General features: G+C 43.6%; 1 protein-coding gene across 2 annotated transcripts in view; it reads right to left on the minus strand.

Moving 5' to 3' along the window:
* Positions 1 to 20,572, minus strand: part of NRK (Nik related kinase) — a 66,957-nt gene that overhangs the window by 7,979 nt on the left and 38,406 nt on the right. For both annotated transcript variants that reach the window (XM_081336496.1, XM_081336497.1), the window contains exons 16-29: positions 19,332 to 19,463; positions 18,613 to 18,680; positions 17,357 to 17,472; positions 15,904 to 15,980; positions 14,250 to 14,374; positions 13,480 to 13,573; positions 10,098 to 10,259; positions 9,308 to 9,440; positions 8,169 to 8,327; positions 6,536 to 6,679; positions 5,102 to 5,236; positions 3,865 to 3,965; positions 2,926 to 3,075; positions 387 to 546 (exon numbers count right to left, since the gene is read on the minus strand). In XM_081336496.1, coding sequence (XP_081192622.1) covers positions 387 to 546; positions 2,926 to 3,075; positions 3,865 to 3,965; positions 5,102 to 5,236; positions 6,536 to 6,679; positions 8,169 to 8,327; positions 9,308 to 9,440; positions 10,098 to 10,259; positions 13,480 to 13,573; positions 14,250 to 14,374; positions 15,904 to 15,980; positions 17,357 to 17,472; positions 18,613 to 18,680; positions 19,332 to 19,463 — 1,756 coding nt within the window. The remainder of the gene's footprint in view (positions 1 to 386; positions 547 to 2,925; positions 3,076 to 3,864; positions 3,966 to 5,101; positions 5,237 to 6,535; positions 6,680 to 8,168; positions 8,328 to 9,307; positions 9,441 to 10,097; positions 10,260 to 13,479; positions 13,574 to 14,249; positions 14,375 to 15,903; positions 15,981 to 17,356; positions 17,473 to 18,612; positions 18,681 to 19,331; positions 19,464 to 20,572) is intronic.

Genomic DNA, 20,572 nt, shown 5'->3' on the forward strand with positions numbered 1-20,572 from the left:
TCTTCCTCCTGCCCTTCTCTGGCAAACCCTGCTTCCTTCAACCACGTAAGTTGTGTCAACTGCAAGAAAACAACCATATTCAGAGAGCAACAAAGACCTTGACCATCTTCCTCCTTCTCCACTCCTTTGCAAACTGCACTCCCTTCTAGTACTGATCATGCTCCCTAGCTGGGTGATGAAACATCTGCAAGAACACCACCGTGAACCAAGGACTTTGAAGGAACAAGAGTAAATGTGACTTGTCCACTCCCATGTATGGTAGGTGCCCCAAACAAGCTTAGACGAGCAGCTGCAGAACCTCAGCACTTTTGCAATCAGTGACCCTGTCAGACATGCAGGTAGACGTGGTTTTAGTAGGTCTTCTACTTCCAATCCATTTTACATACCTACTGATGTGGGCATTTCCCCCCATTGCAAAATGTTTTCTTTGGAGAAGTGCCCATAAATATCCAGGTAGACTCCTTCATCTTCGTAAGCCAGTAGAAGTTCCATTCCACTGGTGTTCCGGAGAATGATAATAGCATGCGGATGAATATTTCCCTGGATCTGGAATAATATTTTAGGAAGATTTACATCACGGAACAAGTTACAACTTAACTAACTACAGTCCATCAATTTGGGTGTCATGACAAGAGCATTTAAAAGCCAACTAGCTTGGAGATCGGAGAAGCGAAAAAGATTTATCTCTTTGAAAATGTCAGTGTACTTTCTTCTCTGTTCAGAGCCGATAACAAAGGAAAAGACATTTCTTTCTTTTTTAATATCAAGTTTTAGCTGCTACCTGAGAAAAGGTGTTTCTTTTATCCCCCTTTAAATATCAAAGATCGCCTGTTCAGTACTTGCCTTTGAATTTGGGGAGTATCATGTTGTGAAAATAAATAAATCCCAGAGTAATTTGGATGTGGTAGGTAGGACATGCAGTAGCATTGTAAAAATGATTGTAAAGGGCACTTTAGCAGAGAAATTATCCTGTTAAAAATTCTTATGAGCATTACAGAATTATAGAAAACAGTCTAAAAATAGACACAGATAAAACACAGACACACACACACACACACACACACACACACACAGGAGAAACACGTTGTGTTCAAAAATACCCAAACTAAACCTTCCTTGGCACACATTCCATCCAGATGCAGAGGAGCCTCCCAGTCCAGGCTATAAAATGTTGAAAGAGCTTTAAGCAATTTAGAATATATAACTTCTCAAATCCTTGTGGGCTGAGAGAGAGAGAGAGAGAGAGAAAGAGAGAGAGAGAGAGAAAGAAAGACAGAGAGAGAGAGAGAGAGAGAGAGGATTTGCAGCAGCATCCCTAAAATGAATGCTTTGCCGTTACAAAAAAACAGAAGGTAAAATTAATTCTGCCAACAACAACACCTCTACAAGAGACAGAAGCTCCTCAAAATCTAATTAAGTTAGGATGGATGGCTGCTACTAGTAGGGGTTTTTAACGCAAGGAACAAACCCAAAGCCCATTAAAGACCGTCATGCAACTCTACTGCCAAGCAAATCTTGCAAATAAGGAAAAGCACAAGGAACTTTTTACTCGCTGGACATACTTGCCCACCCATGCGGTCTGGGATCATGGCTGCAACGATCCGCAACACCAGAATAGGTACCCAGAGTCGGAAAGCTATTTTAATATGCTGCCTTGGGTTGAGCTGCATGAGTAATCAATGCCCGGGAACCAGAAGCAAGAAGGTTAAAAAAAAGAGAGAGAGAGAGACGAGTCCAGTCCGTTGGTTTTCAAAGACGCTGGCTCCAAATTGAGAATTTCAGTAGAGAGATTCACGTCTGCAATCCTGACAGCTGCAGCTCAGAAGAAGGGCAGGAATCGTACTGCCATTCCTATATTCTTGAGGGAAGGTGTATTTTTAGTGTATTCCGTCTTAACGGTGACAAGCGAGCCGAAATAGGAATCGCAAGTCTCCTAGGGGAGACCCCCTATTGAGGGCAACTGACTGGGAGAGATTGTTCCTTGCGCAGATAATTAAATTGGGGGGTTTGCCGCCAAAGCCAAATCTTTTCTTTAAAAACATTATCCTTTTCATTGGCTGGTTTACTTTTTATTCAGGCCATCCGATGGCCTCTTTCTTCTATCTTCGTATCCTGTCCTAAAACCAGCTTATTTTGTGTGTTCTTAAAGGGAATGGGTTTTTATTATTATTATTATATGTTTTTATTATTTTTATTTCTTCTACATTGTGTTTTTGTCTGTAAGCCACTGAGAGTCTCCGTAAGCAAATAGGCGGCTACATAAATTTTCTAAAATAAAATAAATAAAATAAAAGATAAATAACACATCTTCTATAGATAGTTTGCGTTGGCTATAGCAATAGGAACTAAGACTTATATACTGCTTTACGGCCTTCTCTAAGCAGTTTACAGAGTCAGCCTATTGCCCACCCACCCCCCAACAATCTGGGTCCTCATTTTACCGACCTTGAAAAGCTGAGTCAACCTTGAGCTGGTCAGGATCGAACTGCAAGCAGTGGGCAGAGTCAGCCTGCTAGGCTGCATTCTAACCTATGCACCACCACAGCCCAGGGGTGATCTCTTGACTTCATGTTCCTCCTTTCCAGAGGTGCAACGGAGGGAAGGTATCTTCAGTGCTTCACTAAGCTAATCAACCCCATCCTTCTTGTGAACCGATAAGAAGGTTGTTAGTGTAAATAACTCAATAAAACCAAACGGATCCAAAAATCTCAGGAGGAACGTTCAAAATCAGCCAATCTCAGCCTGACGTCCTTCAAATGTGTTGACGTCCCAGCAAAGGTTAAGATAGAGAATTCTGGGAACTGAAGTCCACACATTGGGGTGGATGCCTTGGAGAGGGAAAATTGTCCTATGCAATGACGACACCATCCTCAATCAAGATGGCTAGTTATAGCTGAAGCACTACACCACCATCTAGATACTCACATGTGTCGGCAAATAGAGGTCATACACCGAGCCAGAGTCCACGTCAATGGCATGAAACCCCACTGCTGACCCATAGATAACTTTCAGCCGCTGGCCATTCTCCACAGTCAAGTCCACCAAGAGTGGTTTTTGAAGAAGCGAGGTGAAGGACTGCACAAAAGAGAGATAGACACATTTGGCTTTATTATTGGGGTACCAATTACACGCAGTTATGAACTTGGGTCTGAGCAGATCACATGATCATGAATATCCAACTGAGGGACTCAAACGGGCAAGATGGTGGGCATGCCATTGTGCGTGTGGCATTGATGCGTGTGGTGGTGACCCCCGCACCTGCCATCTTGCTGATCTTGACACCTCTAGAAGTGATTCAAACTATCTGCCAATGCATGTTCCAACTTTCTTATGAAGTAGACACAATAAAATTAGAGTCAGGGTTGGTATAGGTAGAAAGGCAGATACAGGCTGAAAAGTCAGGCACAAAGGATCAGGACCATTGCAGCACAAAAGACGTTTTCAAGCCTGCACGTTTTCAAGCCTGCACACAAGAATCTAGTCAAATAATGGTCAGTCCTAAATTGGCACCAGATAAGGGTGAATAGAATTTCAAGGGAGGCTGGACTTGGAACATTTGTGGCAAAGTAAGGATTCTAAGCTAATGACACATTTAATGCCACCCTGCCTAGCTTTGCCCACCGTTTTCCTACATGAAAAGCAAATCACTTAAGAGTTTTGTTAAACCTGTAGCCTAGATTTACAACAGATTCGCACTACTTTCCTATCACAACTGCCCCTCACCCACCCACCCACAAATCTGAGGAAGTGAAATGGGTTGAAAATCCTTTCACTTCATTTCCTTAGCCTCCATGACAAACCAAATGTTCCCAGGACCCTCACCAAGAAGGCACTAATTGAATCGACTGAAGTTCTACCGTTTACCTTAAAAGCCATAAATTTATGATACGGCTTGGGAGCCCAAGCGTAGACTTCAACTGAATTCTTCACGGCAATCACCAGAAACTTGATCCTCTCGTATTTCACTAGAAAGCAATCATTTCTTTCTTTAATTGGCTAGGCACAAAGATTGAGAGAGCATTCTAAATCACTGTTTAAACAGCTAGAGCGTGCAGCCGAATGTAACAAGATTTTGATCTAGTGTCAATGCAATGGGATTTGATCTACGGTGCCATACACACTTGAGGGTCATGCAAAAGACCTTGGTCGGTTTACATGACTGCTTATCCTAGGATTCCTAGCTCCTAGATCTACCACAGTTCCTGATTTACATATTTATTCAGGAATAATTCAAAGCTGGAATGAGCTGACAGTAATCAAGCCCCAGCAGAATCATTATGTAATGACTTATGTTAAAAACAGAGCATCGATGATAATATAAATCTTGGGGAAAAATTATCTCCACAGCCCGCGTCTCATTCTACAGATTGTATGCAAATATCCTGCCTGAGCACACTGGATATAGATGTAAGATATACCCGGGAATTCTACGTTGTACAAACAAGGGTGGCATTAACCTCCAAATCTAGATTGTGCCAATAAATAAACAGATTGGTTTCTGTCATATATTTCTGTCGTGAAATTGCTTCTGTGTATTTTCCCCGCACTTCACATGCCCATAATTATCCAGTGCATCTAAGAGACAGGCTGGTCAGCAATGTTCGACGCGGACATTCATGAGTCTGTTCCTCAAGGCTCTTCCAAATGGATGCCCACCAGATGTGCTGGAGTTGAGTCTCCATAACCTCCAGATGTGCTGTCTGAAGATGACGGAAGCCGGTTCAACTCTTACCAGAGTCTCAGCATCTTTTTTTTTTTTTATAATCTGGCGACCAAAACTGGATGCATTTATTCCAAGTGTGGCTTCACCAAGGCATTATAAAGGGGAATTAACACTTCAGATGATTTTGATTCTATCCCTCCGTTAAAGTGGTGCTGGGTTTTTTTTTGTTTTTTGATGCACCTTTTTAAAATGTTTTCTGTGTTTGGTCCTCCTCCCCCCTTTTCTGTCTTCTTTAGGATTCTTTTTGTTGGGGGGGGAGGGGTTGTATTTTGTATTTTAACCTTGTCTTGAATAAAATAATAAATTTTTAAAAAGACAGGATGACCCTCATATTTTAAACAGTATTCGGTCCCCTTGGAGGAAAAGGAAGACCCTCACCGACTTTGTAGTGGACACAGCCTTCTAAGTCGCCCACTGACACCCAGCCTTGTCGTTTCTCCACCTCCGGATCATTCCGCAAGATCTTGTTTCGTAGCCAAGACAAATAATATACCCGTAGCTTATTCTTTTTGCCTGCGTGGGTTGGAACAGAAGCAAAAAAAAAAAGGAGCATGTTAAAATTTAACAACAACAACAGTTGGAAGGGACCTTGGAGGTCATCTAGTCCAACCCGCTGCTCAGGCAGGAAACCCTATACCATTTCAGACAAAGGGCTGTCCAGTCTTCTGAAGACAATTATATCGCTATCACAGTTATGCTAAGCTGGATCATAGAATTATAGGGCTGAAAGGGACCTTGGAGATCTTCCAGACCTGCCTTCTGCTCAAAGCAGGAATCCTTATATAGGAAGTTCTTGACTTTCAACAGTTCATTTAGCGACCGTTCAAAGTTGACAATGGCACTGGAAAAAGTGACTTTTGACTGTTTTTCACAGTTACGACCTTTCTAGCGTCCCCAGGATCACGCGATCAACATTCAGATAGGTTCGTATTTATGACTGCCAAGGTCGCGTGATCCCCTTTTCCGACCTTCTGCCAAGCAAAGTCAATGGGGGAAGCAAGATTCGCTTAACGACCGGGTTACTAACCTATCAACCGCAGTGGCTCACTTAACAACTGAGGCAAGATGGGTGGTAAAATGGCGCAAAACCCACTTAACAAATGTCTCACTTAGCAACAGAAATTTTGGGCTCACTTGTGGTTGTGAGTCAAGGACTAACTGTAACCATCCCGGACAAATGGCTCTCCAATCTTTTCTTGGAAGCCTCCAGCGATGGAGCATCCACAACTCCATTGATTAATTGTCCTCACTGTCAGGAATTTCCTCCTTACTTTCAGGTTGTATCTCCCTCTGATGATCTTCCACCTAATGTTTCTCGCCCTGCCCTCAGGTGCTTTGGAGCAGGGGTCCCCAACCCCCAGTCTGTGGACCGGTACTAGGCTGCAGCTTGCCAGCAACGGTCCGCACAAACAAGCAAAGCCCCATCCGCGGGATGCAAGCAGCACACAAAACCACGCACCTTCCGGTCCGTGGAAAAACCTCTCTCCACGGAACCGGTGGTCCCTGGTGCCCAAAAGGTTGGGGTCCTCTGCTTTGGAGAAGAAGTTGACACCTTTTCCCCTGTGACAACCCTTCAAATATTGGAAGGTTGCTATCAGGTTTCTCCCAGCCTTCTCTTCATTAGACTAGTCATACATAACTAGCTCCCTTATCCGTTCATGGCACAATTTAGTCTCCAGATCCCCTGATCCTCTTTGTAAGGTTTGGCAAGAGCTAGTGACATTTTATTGTTCAGTGGGTGGTCTAATCCTCCCCCTCTCTCATTGCTTGGTATTGAATGTTAGGTCAGACGTTTTTAGACAGCAAACAAACCTGAGATGGTAATCAGCACATTCAGTCCTTCCAACACGTCCATCTGTTGAAAACGTCTCCTGCTGATCAAGGAGTAAACTCGACCTTGTCCACTCCGGTCCAGAAGCCACAGCCCATTTTCGGACCCAACCAGTAAATTCACCCCTGTTGACATGCAAAGAACATAGTATGAACTTACAAGAAGATCTTTGGAATGGCTGGGTCAGATCACTGTAGGAAATCTTTGTTGTGTTTCAACCATGGTTTTAGTTAAAGAAAACAACATGGAAAATCGGAGTTGCCAGCAACTTTTTAGACCAAAGAAAATGCTGATGGATTGAAGACCAACAGAACCACAGAGTGGGAAGGGTCCTTGGAGGTCTTCTAGTCCAACCTCCTGTTCAGGCAGGAGACCCTGTACCATTTCAGACAAATGGTTGTCCAATCTCTTCTTAAAAACCTCCCGTGTTGGAGCACCCACAACGTCTGGAGGCAGGTTGTTCCACTGATCCAAGCAGACAGCTGAAAGAATGAGGTTTCCCTTAGGTTGGGCCATGTTGATACGGTTGATAAGGAAAGTTGTGACGGAAAGAATAAAAAAACCCCCGGAAGAATTGAGTACTGTGGGGCAGGATGTAGAGGCAAAGGAAGCTCCAAGCAAGAGGCTGATAAGAACATCGCATTCTCCACCTCAGCACATGCAAATCATCACCAGCTTTGCTATGCTGTTCTGTTCTTAATTTAAAAACTTGGCCTCTTCCAAACATACATCAAATGAAACCCAGAGAGCTGTAAAGTGTAAATTTACATTTCCTGGGATAATTTCTTCCTGGCACTTTCATTCATTTATTTTGTTTCTCATTTAAAGACTTAAGTCAAAGCAGAAGGGCATGGGTAAAAAAATATTCTGCCGGCTTTGTGAAGCCTGTCGCTTGATGTCAGAAAGATGGAAAACGAAAGCCGGTGGAGAGCCACAAAAATGTATGCTGAAACAACTAAGGGTGGAGTCCCGCATTTAATATATTGAACTTTGAAGTAGGAACCTATGGTGACCGTTAGCTGATGCCCTTAGGACATTCCCAAACTGAGGGAAGGAGATGTATCTAGAAGGACACCTTGAGAGAAGAGGCCAGGAAGAAGACATAGTTCCAGACCTCCTTCACCACTCCCAATTTCTCCACCAGCTGAAGAGAGGTCCAGATTGTTGTTTACAATGGATGCACAAGACCTTTCATGTCTTAGTTTTACATGGGGAAAAGAAGCAAGGATTCTGTAGAGCAAAATCTTGTTGAGGTTCAAGGAAGATGTAAGCCAGTAAATGCATCATTTACCTAGTGCAATGACTTCTCCCCATGATCTTAGTGCTCAAGAATAGTTCCTGGACTGAACGGCCATCTCTTCTATCACCCTAGCATTCAAGGACTGTGTCCAGATTATTATACTAAGCCACAGCTTAATCACAGTTTGCTGAGTAGAGCACAATGCCTGGATCCATCCACAATTAAACCACAGATAACTCAACATGCTAAGGCAAAACCAAAGCAGGCTGACCAGACATGAGGCAACTGGGGCACATGTGAGCTTTACATTCAAAAATGTGTGTCCTACATCAGCTGAAAGGGCATCTGTCTCTGCTTCAAACCAGGTTACTCACCCCACAGGGCAGAACACAAGATCTCGGAATTGAACTTCTTTTTATATTTGCGGATTTCAGGGCTGTCGCTCTGCGGCCGGATGTTGGTAGGGTTCACGTTGACCACAGAGCCTTTTCTTGTATTTTGCCGCCTGGGGGGATCCATTGTCACATCGGACGCTGGGAGGAAAAGCAGAGGAGACTTGTGAACGTAGCTGTTGGGCCTGAGCATCTAAAGGTCCATGACATCTACATTTTACTTTCTAATAATAGTGTGATTGGTTATGATGATGGTTATAAGACGTGGTGGAGAAGCAGGGAGAGGAACGGAAGAGAGATAGACGTCAACAATCAAGAGATAGAAGATGACTCTGTTGGCAGCTACCTCATAGGTGACACTTGAGTTCATGTCACCAGAAATCCAAGAAGAAGCATTTCAAATAATTCAAAGAGACCCTGATTAAATATTTCCCTATGAATCAGACTGGGGAATTCTTATTGCCAATAGAAAAGAATATTCGTAGCTCAGGGTTGAACTGTGCGGCCTTTGGTGCTTTCTGAGTCTGTTTTCTTGCAGATTTTTCATGACCTAACTAGGTAACACCATCAGTGCTAGCAGGGAGTGGAGTTTTCTCCCTGTTTAAACCAGAATACATCCTCTCCAGCAGCTAATACCCAGATAAGCAGGGATTAACCCCAGACAAATAATCAATGAGAAAAACAGTATCCTAATCTAGGCACTACCAAGGAGAAAAACAGCTGGACAGGGAAGACCACCATAGGAAAGCAAACCCCACTCCCTTCTAGCACTGATGATGTTACCTAATTTGGTAATGAAACGTCTGCAGGAAAACAGCCAAGCTCAGAGAGCACCAAGGACCCCATAATTCTTATTACAGATTCCATGTTCTGCATTTACTGCAGAATAGCGCTGGCTCTACTGATATTAGGGCAGTTCTTCTTGGTCTTGCCCACTCTACCTGGGGCTTGACATTGATGGTCTGTTCAACCAACTCTGAAGATTCCAGGGACCATCTTGACATTCTTTGCATAGAAGCCATACATTGTACCCCTCGGCTTTCGACCTCATCCTGGATGCCAGAAATTATCATTCCCACCCACTTAGTAAAAGAGGCAAGGATGACCTTGTCTATACTTACGGGAACCACAGTTTGGTCCAGCTGGACTGGAAGGAGGTGAGATTTGGAGAAGTCTAGGATCGATGAAGGAGGTAAAAGATGATGTAGAGGAGGAACTGTTTTTGGAAGGGGTACTGTCAGTGTTCAGTGCCTGCTGTAAAAATAAGAATCAAAAATAAATTAAGGATCTACCTTCAACTGTTTGCAACCGGTGGGCTGGATATGATGAAGCGAATAGTCAACTTTGTGAGATCTCACATACTTTGTGTTTGATTCCTTGGGGTGCAGCCCTGAAATAGAACTGCTGTTTTTGCTGCTAGGAGAGAGAGCTCAGCAACTGGAGTCAATCCAGCCAAGGTCCCTCAAAACCCAACAGGGCGACGTAAGAAAGGGACGTGATGACCATGAGCCAAGATCACCAGTGATAGTCTACGTAGGAGCATGATAGAAGAGATTTACACCCCATCACTTTCTACCTTTAAATGCAAAAAGTGGATGTGGATAATGGACTTAGGCGAGGGGAAGGAGCAGGGGGTAGATCTGATCCACCTACAGGAAATATCCAAAGCGAAACAGCTCCTTCGGCTTCCCATGGATCGAATCTCTCACCAATGGTAACTCAGATGCATCACATCTTAGGGCCCATCTTGACTTGCGCTTTTGCAGAGCCACGCAACCATTGAACAATTTGCCACTCATTTCCCTTTCAACCTCTTCCCCATCATGCACAGAGGATGCGTTCCCCGTTTGCCCGTTTTAAAAATCCAGACTTTGAAGTTTAACACTTGTTACTGGTTTAAGGAGCTCTGACCTGGTTAGCCGGAGGATTGTTCTGAAGTTCCTGAGCGGAGGTTTTCAGTTGGTTTGCTGAAATCTGGCTCTGTTGGAGGAGGTCGGGCAGCAGATAATTTTGGCTGTTCATGTTCCAGAGTTCTTCACGAGCGCCACCGCCACGTGTTCCTGCAGCATTGTCCTGCACCAAAGAACACACTGAACACCTAAGTTGCAACCAGGGTTAAGGAAGCGTCCTGTGCCCCTCTGCTCTCCACCTTTCTTTCTTCCCGTTTGTAGCAGCACTTAGGGAAACAAATTTGGGCAACTGGTCCAAATCTCTGTCCTACCTCAAAGCTAATGGAGATCAGATAATGGAAGGAAAGTCAACACTCTGTGGGTGAGGGGAATGGAAGACAGTAATAGGGTGATGAAAATGGGGTGCTGGTGGATAACACGGGCTTCAAAGGACCCTGGGCATGGTCTGTGGGGTTCCTGAGATGTCCATCTTCCAAGTTGTCTACCAGCCTATGTAGAGACAAAGAAACCCTAGTAGGTCAGGAAAACAGCATTACAGTGGGAAGATCTCTGTGTCTCACCAATAGCATCTGGCTCTTGTTCACATGTGCAACTGAAAATCCTTCGTTCCTTTCTTCTAGATGTTAGGACGGGGGCTGAGTGGAGCAGGATTTTTTTTTCCAGAATGACCTTAAGGAAGTGCTTCCCAACCCTTTTTCTCCATTATCCTGATAGCCAAATCTGGCCCTAGGTTCTGCCTCAGTTTACCTTCCCAATAAGCAACCGAGTCGGGAAACTACTTAGAAGGAAGTTCTTTTTATCGTTTATCAGAAAGTCCTTATTTAAATGTCCCACTTACAATTGGGCAATGAGCTTGTGTGCCCTTACCCAAAGGAAAAAAAATGTATATTTTTTTTTACCCAATTTGGGGATAATTTACTAGGTTTGAGAAACCCTGCCTTAATGTCTGGAGTGTGCTGTAAGAAAGGAACTTCCCTTTTTCTTCTTCTTCTTCTTCTTTTTGGAACTAAGAAGAAATTTCCTAACAGAACAATTAATCAGTGGAACAGCTTGGTTCCTGGAGTTATCAGCGCTCCATCCTTGGTGGTCTTCAAGAAAAGATTAGACAACCATTTGTTCGGAATGATATGCAGTCTCCTGTCTTTGGCAAGGGGTTGGATTAGAAAAACTTTAAGGTGCCTTCCAGCCCTAGGATTCTATGATTTTAAAGTCTTCCTTGTTGAGAAAGCAGCAAGAGCAATGGTCCACTTACTCTTCACAAAATCTGTGTCAATGAAGTCAAGAAAGCCCATCATGGACTTCTCTTGCAGTAGAAACGAACCTTCTTCAGATCGTATTTATGGGCTGCCTTGAATGACAGGGAGAGGAACGGATTTGGGATAGCTTTCGTTTCTAGCGGAATCTTTAAAGAATAGATCTGCCTGCAAACAAGCCGGGTTGCCTTTTATTAGACTCCGGCTGTTTCAGATCGAACTAGGCTTGCAGACTTAAGCCACAAACAACCTGGCTTCAGGCCCGGCTGTGGTTTGGAAAAAAACTTTGAACCCTTTCAGCTTTATAATCCCGTGAGACCTCTGGATTTAAAAGCCTGGCAATTCTGGAAAGGTTGCCGAGCCAGGATGGATGCAACTGCAGATAATGGGATGCTGCCTCTTCCCTCTCCAAGTTGCGTGGAAGCCATAATTCAAGAAAGATGGTTTATTGCTGGCACAGAAGATAGAAATGGTCTGCCGTGGACTTGGCTGGCAGGGACGAAGCCTCGGCAGATGCGAGCAGGCGCCCTGTGAGATCCGGAGGCGAAACCAAGTTTTAAAAGTCAAATCATTCCCTGGGGAAAGATGGGAACGTGGAGGAAACCAGGAAGTAAAAAGAGTCCTCGACTTATGACTACGATTGAGCCCAAAATTTCTGTCGCTAAGTGAGACCATTGTTAAGTGAGTTTGGCCCCATTTTACGAACTTTCCAGAGTTGTGAGCGAATCCGGCTTCCCCCTTGACTTTGTTTGTTAGAAGGTCGCAAAACGGGATCACCTCACCCCGGGACACGGTTGTAAAGAGGAGACAGTTGCCGAGAGTCTGAATTTTGATCCCATGACCGTGGGGATGCGGCGAGGGCCGTATGTGGGGAAAATGGTCACAACAGCTATGCGATCTCTTTAACAACTGCAGCAATTCGCTTAACAACCATGGCCAAAAAAACAAAGGTCATAAAATCAGGCGCAACTCACTTAATAAACTGCCTTGCTCAGCGGTGGAAATTGTGTGGCCTTCCTTGTGGTTGTTAAGTCGAATACAAGCAACAAAGTTTACCGAAGTTTTTTTTCTTCAAATCTGGGAGGTTTTAAACGGGCTAAAGAAGTTTCAATGAAGCCCTGATCTCCCAAGCATTTAATCTGACTTCATAACTTTTCCTAATCCCCTTGTTTTTAATCTGATTATTCTAATTCCCATAAGCCAAAGGAAAAGATCTGGCTAACGTGGAGATTTCGCGTGCTTGTTCGGACCAGGAGTCCCGAGGGAACCGAATTCGAAAAACACGGATAGAGGTGCCTGTCCTTTTTAAAGAACTTTCCCCCCCCTTCCTATATCTTCCCATTTCTTTCAAAAGACTTTAGGACCATTAGTTTGGTTTAGTGACTGTTAACAACCACACTGGGAAAAGCGACTTACGATCTTTTTTCACTCTTACAAACACTGCGACATCCCCCGTGGTCACAGGATCAAAATTTGGATGTTTGGGCAACTGACTCATATTTATGACGGTCGCAGTGTCCCGGGGGTCACATGATCCCCTTTTGGCAACCTTCTGACAAGCAAAGCCAATGGGGAAACCAGATTCACTGAACAACCTGCCTCCAGAACTTGTGAATGCTCCAACACTGGAAGTTTTTAAGAGACTGGACAGCCATTTGTCTGAAATGGTAAAGGGTTTCCTGCCTGAGCAGGGGGGGTTGGACTAGATGACCTCCAAGGTCCCTTCCAACTTTATTGTTGTTGTTGTTGTTATGTTACTGACTGAACTGCAGTGATTCCCTTAATCACTGTGGCCAGGAAGGTCGCATAAAATGGGGCAAAACTTAGGGTTAGGGTTGTCTCACTTAGTAACAAAATTTGGGGGTCAACTCTATTGACAGAGGGCTGCATTGGAAATGAGGGATATCATAAATTAAATTATCCCGAGCTACTACAGGTTTCTTCTTTCTCTCTCAAAGACCAGAAAAGGGAATTTCACACAACACGGGGTAATTTCCACGACCAAGATACTTAAAAAAAAGGGGGGGGGGATGTGAAGCTAAGTTGCAAACAGGGCAGAAGAGAATGTGACTCCTCTATTTTATTTTATTTTTACCCATCCGCTAGTTTCCTTTCGCAAAAGAAGATTACCTTGCGATCTGCTACAAGGCAGGGAGAGTTCAGTTCGATCCCGTCAGCAATTCCTGCCCTTGGGAAGCCGGTCACTCTGTTGCCGAGCGGTTGCCTAGTAACAAATGCCAATTAGTGCAGGAGGAGGAAGAGGAGGAGGAGAGGAAAATAAATGCATTTTTAAGACCCTCCAAGAAGGACGCAAAAGGAAAAGTAACACACGCAGCAACACCCACACACACACGCACCCACACGCATTAAAAATAAAAACACGAAGAAACAACAGCCTCCAAGACCAAACCCTTTAATATCATCTCCCATCTGCATCCAGAAGTGGGCAAACCTACCCAATCTTCCCCAAGAAACCTTCCGGGGCTGATCAACTACAACACCCCAACTCTTTCAGGAAGGATAGGATGTCAACCAATAACATTCAATGTTAGCGCCCATATGTTGGAAACTTGACATAGGATTAGTTCCTTGTGATTCAAAGATCATTCATGGGTCTTCAAACTTGGCCCTTTTATGACTTGTGGACTTCAACTCCCAGAATTGGTAAGAACCAATTTGCCAATCTGTCTTCCCAAAGATATACAAAGCTCCATTAACATCCCAGTAAAATCATGGTGGGAAGTCAAACCTACGTGTCCTTCAGAAGTTGATTAATTGTTGACACGGATCAGCTAAGACACACCCCCTCTGGGCAACCAGATACAACCTAAGCTACTCATATTCTATTAACTTTGAAGCTAGTCATTCGTGCTTGGAGGCTGAACATTGGGAGAGCCAACCTTATGTGTCCATCACCCTCATCATCCTCGTCACTGCTGCCCATTTCATCGCTGGAGGAGGAATATTCTAGAGACTTCCGGAGCAGATGGCTGCCAACTTTCTCCTTGTTCCACAAAGCTGGACTCTAAGAATGAGAAGAACCTGGTTTGTAGCTTTAGCACGTACAAGGCCTTGACACACAAAGTACCCCCTGATCTAAGCCCCCTTTAAATACATATCTTTATTATGAATATTTATATATTGTAGAAAAAAAAGGTAAAATATGGCAACGTTGCCAAGAACAAATTGTTTGGCCTGACCGTGAGGTGATTAGGAGTGGAGCTCACCTCAACAAAGTCTTTACTTTTACCATCCTTCTGTCTCTCCTAGCCTCTGCTTTAATTCTGATTTATTACAAGTATTTCTATCTTGGCCTTCAGGATAAAAAGATCCTCCTCAAATAGATTGGAATACAAGCCCGCCATAAATAAAAATACAATAAATATTTGACAACAAACACAGCCCTTACTTGGGAAGGCCCATTTTTAAGCAAGCAGGTAGTTCTCGGCTTACGACTCTAATTGAGCCCACCATTTGAGTTGTAAGTCCTGACAGCCATAAAGTGTGATTGGGCCTGATTTTGTCAGTTTTCACAGCAATCGTAAAGCAAACACCACCGTCATTCAGTGAAGCCATTGTCCCCCCATTTTTACGGTCTAACTTCATTCTAACTTCAAATGGTCACTAAACAAAGTCAAGGACTACTCATTCCGATTGAGTTCAGTCTTTTGCCCCTTGCTTGTATCTGGATTGAGCCACAGACCGATTTAGGATATGCCAATGACAAGGCTTTGTATTTAAATGAAACTCTCCTTCAGATCCTTCAGGACTCTTGAAGGAAAACCACAGCTCCTCAACCAGATGGTGCACGCATGGTGCCTTCAGAAGACGGTTTGTGCCAGAGCTGGGACTTCTCAGAGAAGTCCAGAAGAGGCTTCTGAATCTCGGAAGAGCAGCTCCTAATCAACCTGACAGCCCAACATTACGACTTCAAAGCAAATGCTTATGGTCAGAGATGAACATCTCATCTAAGAGTGCCACTATACTATAATCCCCAATCAAGATACTTATTTTAACTCAGTGGAATGTTCCAAACGTGATGGCTTCTCCATCATTCTCCTGAATGCAAGCAGAAAGAAGGCAAGTCTAGCTTGCTCTAGCTGGCACAATGTCGAAACCCCACCTTCTGAATCTCTGAACAGTTAAAACATTTCACCAGTCCTCACATCATCCAAAACCCAAAACCCAGTGAAAACAGAGCTCCTTTGGGTCTTGATAAAACAGAGATAAACAGTCAGGGACCTTAATATGATTAATTAACAGACAGGGACAAAAGGATAAAGAGTCCCTCAATGCCAACTTGACTTCAGTTGACTTGATGGACATCTTCATTAGTAGTGGGGAGGTGGTTTGGTAGCACCTCTTAGATGCCCTTTCAAATGGTTAAAGATATATTTTTAAAGACATCCATTAGGGGTTATAGTAAAAACAATAAAAAGGGGGAAAAAGAACATTGATGAAAGTAAAAGAAGAGGAGAACCAAGATAAACCTTGAGACTAGAACAGAATGATAATGTAGAACTGCAGAAGAATTAGAAGGGGAAAAAAACTTACTGAAATTTGGCCTGAATGAGATGTATTTTCAAGTTTCTGACAGGACTGGAGATTTCTGTTGTCTAATCTGGAGGACTCTGGATGTTGTAAAGAGAATTATTTACTGATGCGTGTATATTATTTAATCATTTAAATAAGAGCACTGGATCTTAAAATGTCTATAGATTGCCCCGGGGAATTGGTTGCCAGCATTTGTCCAAAGCAAAACAATTCAACTGTTCTTAACTTCCAAACAGATGCATTTTGTGTCTCACATATTTGTTGTACTTGAACTGGTAAAGAACACAAAGAAACTTCAGAAACTTCTTTCATCCTGAGTGATTGCGTTTTGTAAAACGGATTTGAGATTTATTTATTTTTTTGCTATTTTATAACACCTCTGTGTTGCTTCAAGGACATTTTAGGGTGGAAACGCAGGAAAGTTTTAAAAAAGAGAATAGTCTGAGCAAATTTAACTTAGCTAAGATAAGCTAAAACAGTGGGCTCCATCAACAATTTAAGAAGTTCCCTGACCTTGGATAGGGGAAAATATTATTTTCACTAACCTCTAACTGAATTTTTTTGCTAAGCAACAGAGTAATTTTATGGCCTCTACACTCCAAAAATTTTCTCAACTAAAATAAGTCTCACATTCTAAAAAAATTTATACCCTAAAAAGGATATTACTTTATCATTGGTTTAGTGGATTTTTGAAGAAGCACCTGGATATTTTTTGTTTTTTAAAAAAATATTTTGATGATTTTGTTTGAGTGTCATTGGTTTCCTCTGTCCCATAGTCTGTAGCTTGGCCTTTTTAACTGGTGCATTTAACTACATTGTTTTCTGAGAAGGGGTCTGTATATTTCACCAGATTCTCAAAGGAGTGTGAGACACAAAAATATAAACAGGATTGCCCTGGGTTAGGTTGAGAGGTGGAATTATCTGAGGACACCCAGTTGACTTCAACATCCAGGACACCTCTAGATCTCACCGCCTCGCCTTTCTCCTCCCCCCACTGACTCATTTCCATCCAAGCTCAGAGAATCTCTGCTACACGAACCACTGTAAAACATTGGAAATATTCTCCTTCCTGTTTTAAGACAACCCTCCAGCTCTTCCGACTGACAAATTTACATATCTTGCTTGATAAAATAAAAGGCCAAGGATGACAAAGAAAAAGAAATATCACAACCAGTTAATTTGTTGCAAACACCAACAGCTCCTCTATGGATTTCAGCTTGCCCTGCAGTTAATGGAACATCTAAAATGCAGATGTTCACACACACACACACACACATATAAAGTTACATTAGGTTGGGGCAAGTATGAGCAAAGCAGCTAGCAAACAAATGTACTTAACAGAACCCCTTTTCTCTTCTAGAACTTGCTTTCCCACATTCTCTTTCCTTGGGAATGGACACCTTAAATGCTCTTTGGATCACTCAGAAAGTCTACAGTGGGACCCAAAGATTACCTGAGATTGATTGGCTGTTCTGAACAGACTTGAGGTCCTTTGGTCTGTTGCCGTTGAAATCTTTGTAACTGTTACTGGATTTTCCTTTGGGATCCCCCAGGGGTGGCTGTTGAGTGCTGTAAAGGGTAAAGACCAGAGGAGGAGAAGGAGAGAATGAAGAAGAAGAAGAAGGAGAAGAAGAAGAAGAAGAAGGAGGAGGAGGAGGAGGAGGAGGAGGAGGAGGAGGAGGAGGAGGAGGAGGAGAAAAAGAACAAGAACAAGGAGAAGGAGAAGGAGAAGGAGAAGGAAGAGATTACATTCAGCCACTACACATTGTGTCCATGCTCTTAGGACCCCATTGTAAAAACTCATTCAAGATTACAATATACTTCAAAGAGCTAATCAATTCCAGAATAACATGCCTAAAACCACAGTAACAAGATTTCCATTAAAAACACTGAAAAGTCCTGGAGACACCACTGAGCTTTGGAAATACCACTCTTAAAGGCTTACAGAGCTCATCTCAAATGCCAGGTAAACATTAAGGTAAAGGTAAAGTTTCCCCCGCACATGCGTGCTAGTCGTTTCCGACTCTAGGGGCCGGTGCTCATCTCCGTTTCAAAGCCGAAGAGCCAGCACTTGTCCGAGGACGTCTCCGTGGTCATGTGGCCGGCATGACTGGACGCCAAAGGCACACGGAACGCCGTTACCTTCCCACCAGAGTGGTCCCTATTTTTCTACTTGCATTTTTACGTGCTTTCGAACTGCTAGGTTGGCAGAAGCTGGGACGAGTAACAGGCGCTCACTCTGTTACGCGGTGGCTCAGTGGGTTAGGACGCTGAGCTTGTCGATCGGAAGGTCGGCAGTTTGGCGGGTCGAATCCGAGGTAAACATTACAACCCCCCAAATTCTTCCCTGACTTGGAACATGAATTTGAACCAGAACAGAGTTACCTCCTTCCCCGCTTACAGCTAAAAAGTGAATATGTCTATGAATTTTGCTCAGCTCTTGGGAACTGCAGCAAAAAGCTCTTTTCTTGGGTCTGCTTTCCTCTTTCCCCTTCCATCTTTTCTCTCCACTTCTTCCTCTCTGCTTCCTCCACCCCTCTCTTATCACCTTCACGCTACAGGCTTCCACGGAAGACAATTGGGTCCTGCTGAAATTCTGAATTGTTGGCTTGGAAAGGACTTTTTGAAGCTGGACTGAAGCTACACTTGTCCGAAGGCTGCAAACCGCTCAACTGCATGTATCCCAGTATGAGAAGAAATTGCACCCACCTCGTAGAGAAACTCTGGTGCCCACACGGATCTCTGGGGTAAAAGGTTGATGTTGTCCTTTGAGGGACCTTCAAGATTGAAAGGCCAGGAAAATCAGAACTGATTACATCTGCAATTTTTCTAGCATCTTCTACATCAGCATCTACGGAGATTCTCACCCGTCCCAGCCAAAGGTGCTTTTTCAAAAGGCAACTGTATTTTCTTTTTTTCCTTGAAGTTGTTTTGCTTCACATCCGAGAAGCTTCTTGGATGAGAAGACTCAGAACTGAAGAAGCTTCTCGGATGAGAAGCAAAATGTCTTCAAGGAAAAACGAAGAAAATCCAGTTGCCTTTTGAAAAAGCACCTTTGGGACTTCTAGATCAGCGTTTCTCAACCTCAGCTATTTTCAGATGTGTGGACTTCAACTCCCAGAATCCCCCCAGCCGTGTGATAAAATGGGCACCACACTAAGCTTGCCCAGGAAAGACTTCCAAGAGGGGGAAAAAATAATGAAAACAAAACCACAACACAACAAACCCGGGAGTCTAGAACGCTCAACCGGGAATTGTTTAAAGCTGATTTATTGATTATAACTGTCAGGGGTATCCAGAATTATTATGGGGCAGAATCCTGCCACAGGATCACACCTTGGAAAATGTGATGGTCCCAGAAATGCCGTGACATATCCTTACTTTATATCCTCTCTTTCTTCCAAAAATTTCTTCCAAAATTTCATTACCTTTGGTGGTTGTTCTTCAGTCTGAGGCAGATTCCAAAACACCTCATCCTGGCTGGGACTCAGGGGTGTGACAGCAACATCAGACAACAAACTGCTGTGATACACATCTCGATTCGTTCGGAGGTTTTCATTCTTTATAAGAAAAGCAAACAGAGAAAAAGTTTCTGGTGATGATGACTGTTATTCTATTTCTTTCTTCTTTTTTTTTACAACCTCTACTGGTGGCACACTAGAGGTTGCATACGAAAAGCCCCTAGATACAAACTATGCCATCACGGAGGCTACTTTGGTAAATCAAACTGGCAGCAGCCAGAAGCACAGCTGTTGGTGTGGGCAAAAGACTCACGTAGTAGCAAGGAATCTGCTAGAAATATTACTCATGGCCCAGTTCTTAGGCTTGTCAGATGATATCACCTAGAGGAAGCAAACCCAACCTCCTCCGTGGCATCACAACTAAATCTGCACCATTAATTTCGCTCTGAGTGTTTATTCGAGACTGGGAATCCTAAGCTTTAAGCTATATGCTCATCCATTTCATAACACAAGAATCGCCCCGTAGATTAAGCCAAGGACTGTAGGAGAAGGGCAGGCAGAACCTGGGTTGCAGCGTCAAGAGAGGATTCACTCTGGCGTCTTTGTCTACATTGAAAGAAAGCTCCTACTATGCCTAATGGACTTATTTTGAGGGAAAACAGCCATCCATCCCATTCCATACCCCAAACTTTCAGCCGCAAACTCATCGGTGACAATAACACATCAACGGCTATAGTTTCCGTGACGTTCCGTGGCTGCTGTTAAATCACCCACCCTCAGAAGGAAGCGTAGGGCAGGAGTAACAAAAGAGAAGGGGGAAAACATTGCCCATCTGTCTTATGCCCGAGAAGAAGGAGGCAAGCCACGCTCGGGCACCCTACTGTGGATTGATGTCTTCTCCCAACCCTGCTCGCCACAACAGCAGCGAATTTGATTCACTGGGATTCTGCAACACCATAGATCCTGGCAGAATTATGAGAGGAGAGCCTGCAGCAACAGCCTTTCATTTGGCCTCTCTGTCAGGCCTTGCCTGGTGAGAAGGATCCTGCACTCTCAAGAGGGGTATCCTTTATTCACTGGCCGACATTTCTCTCTTCTGAGTCACAGCTGATTAAGGGCCATAACATCTTTCTATCTCCAGGGCTGCAAGCCTGCTCTTTCGAATGAAAATGAAATAAAAGAAATAAGATTTCTTTATTTCACACATG

The sequence above is a fragment of the Vipera berus genome, assembly GCF_964194415.1.
Source record: "Vipera berus genome assembly, chromosome: 11".
NCBI lineage: Eukaryota > Metazoa > Chordata > Lepidosauria > Squamata > Viperidae > Vipera > Vipera berus.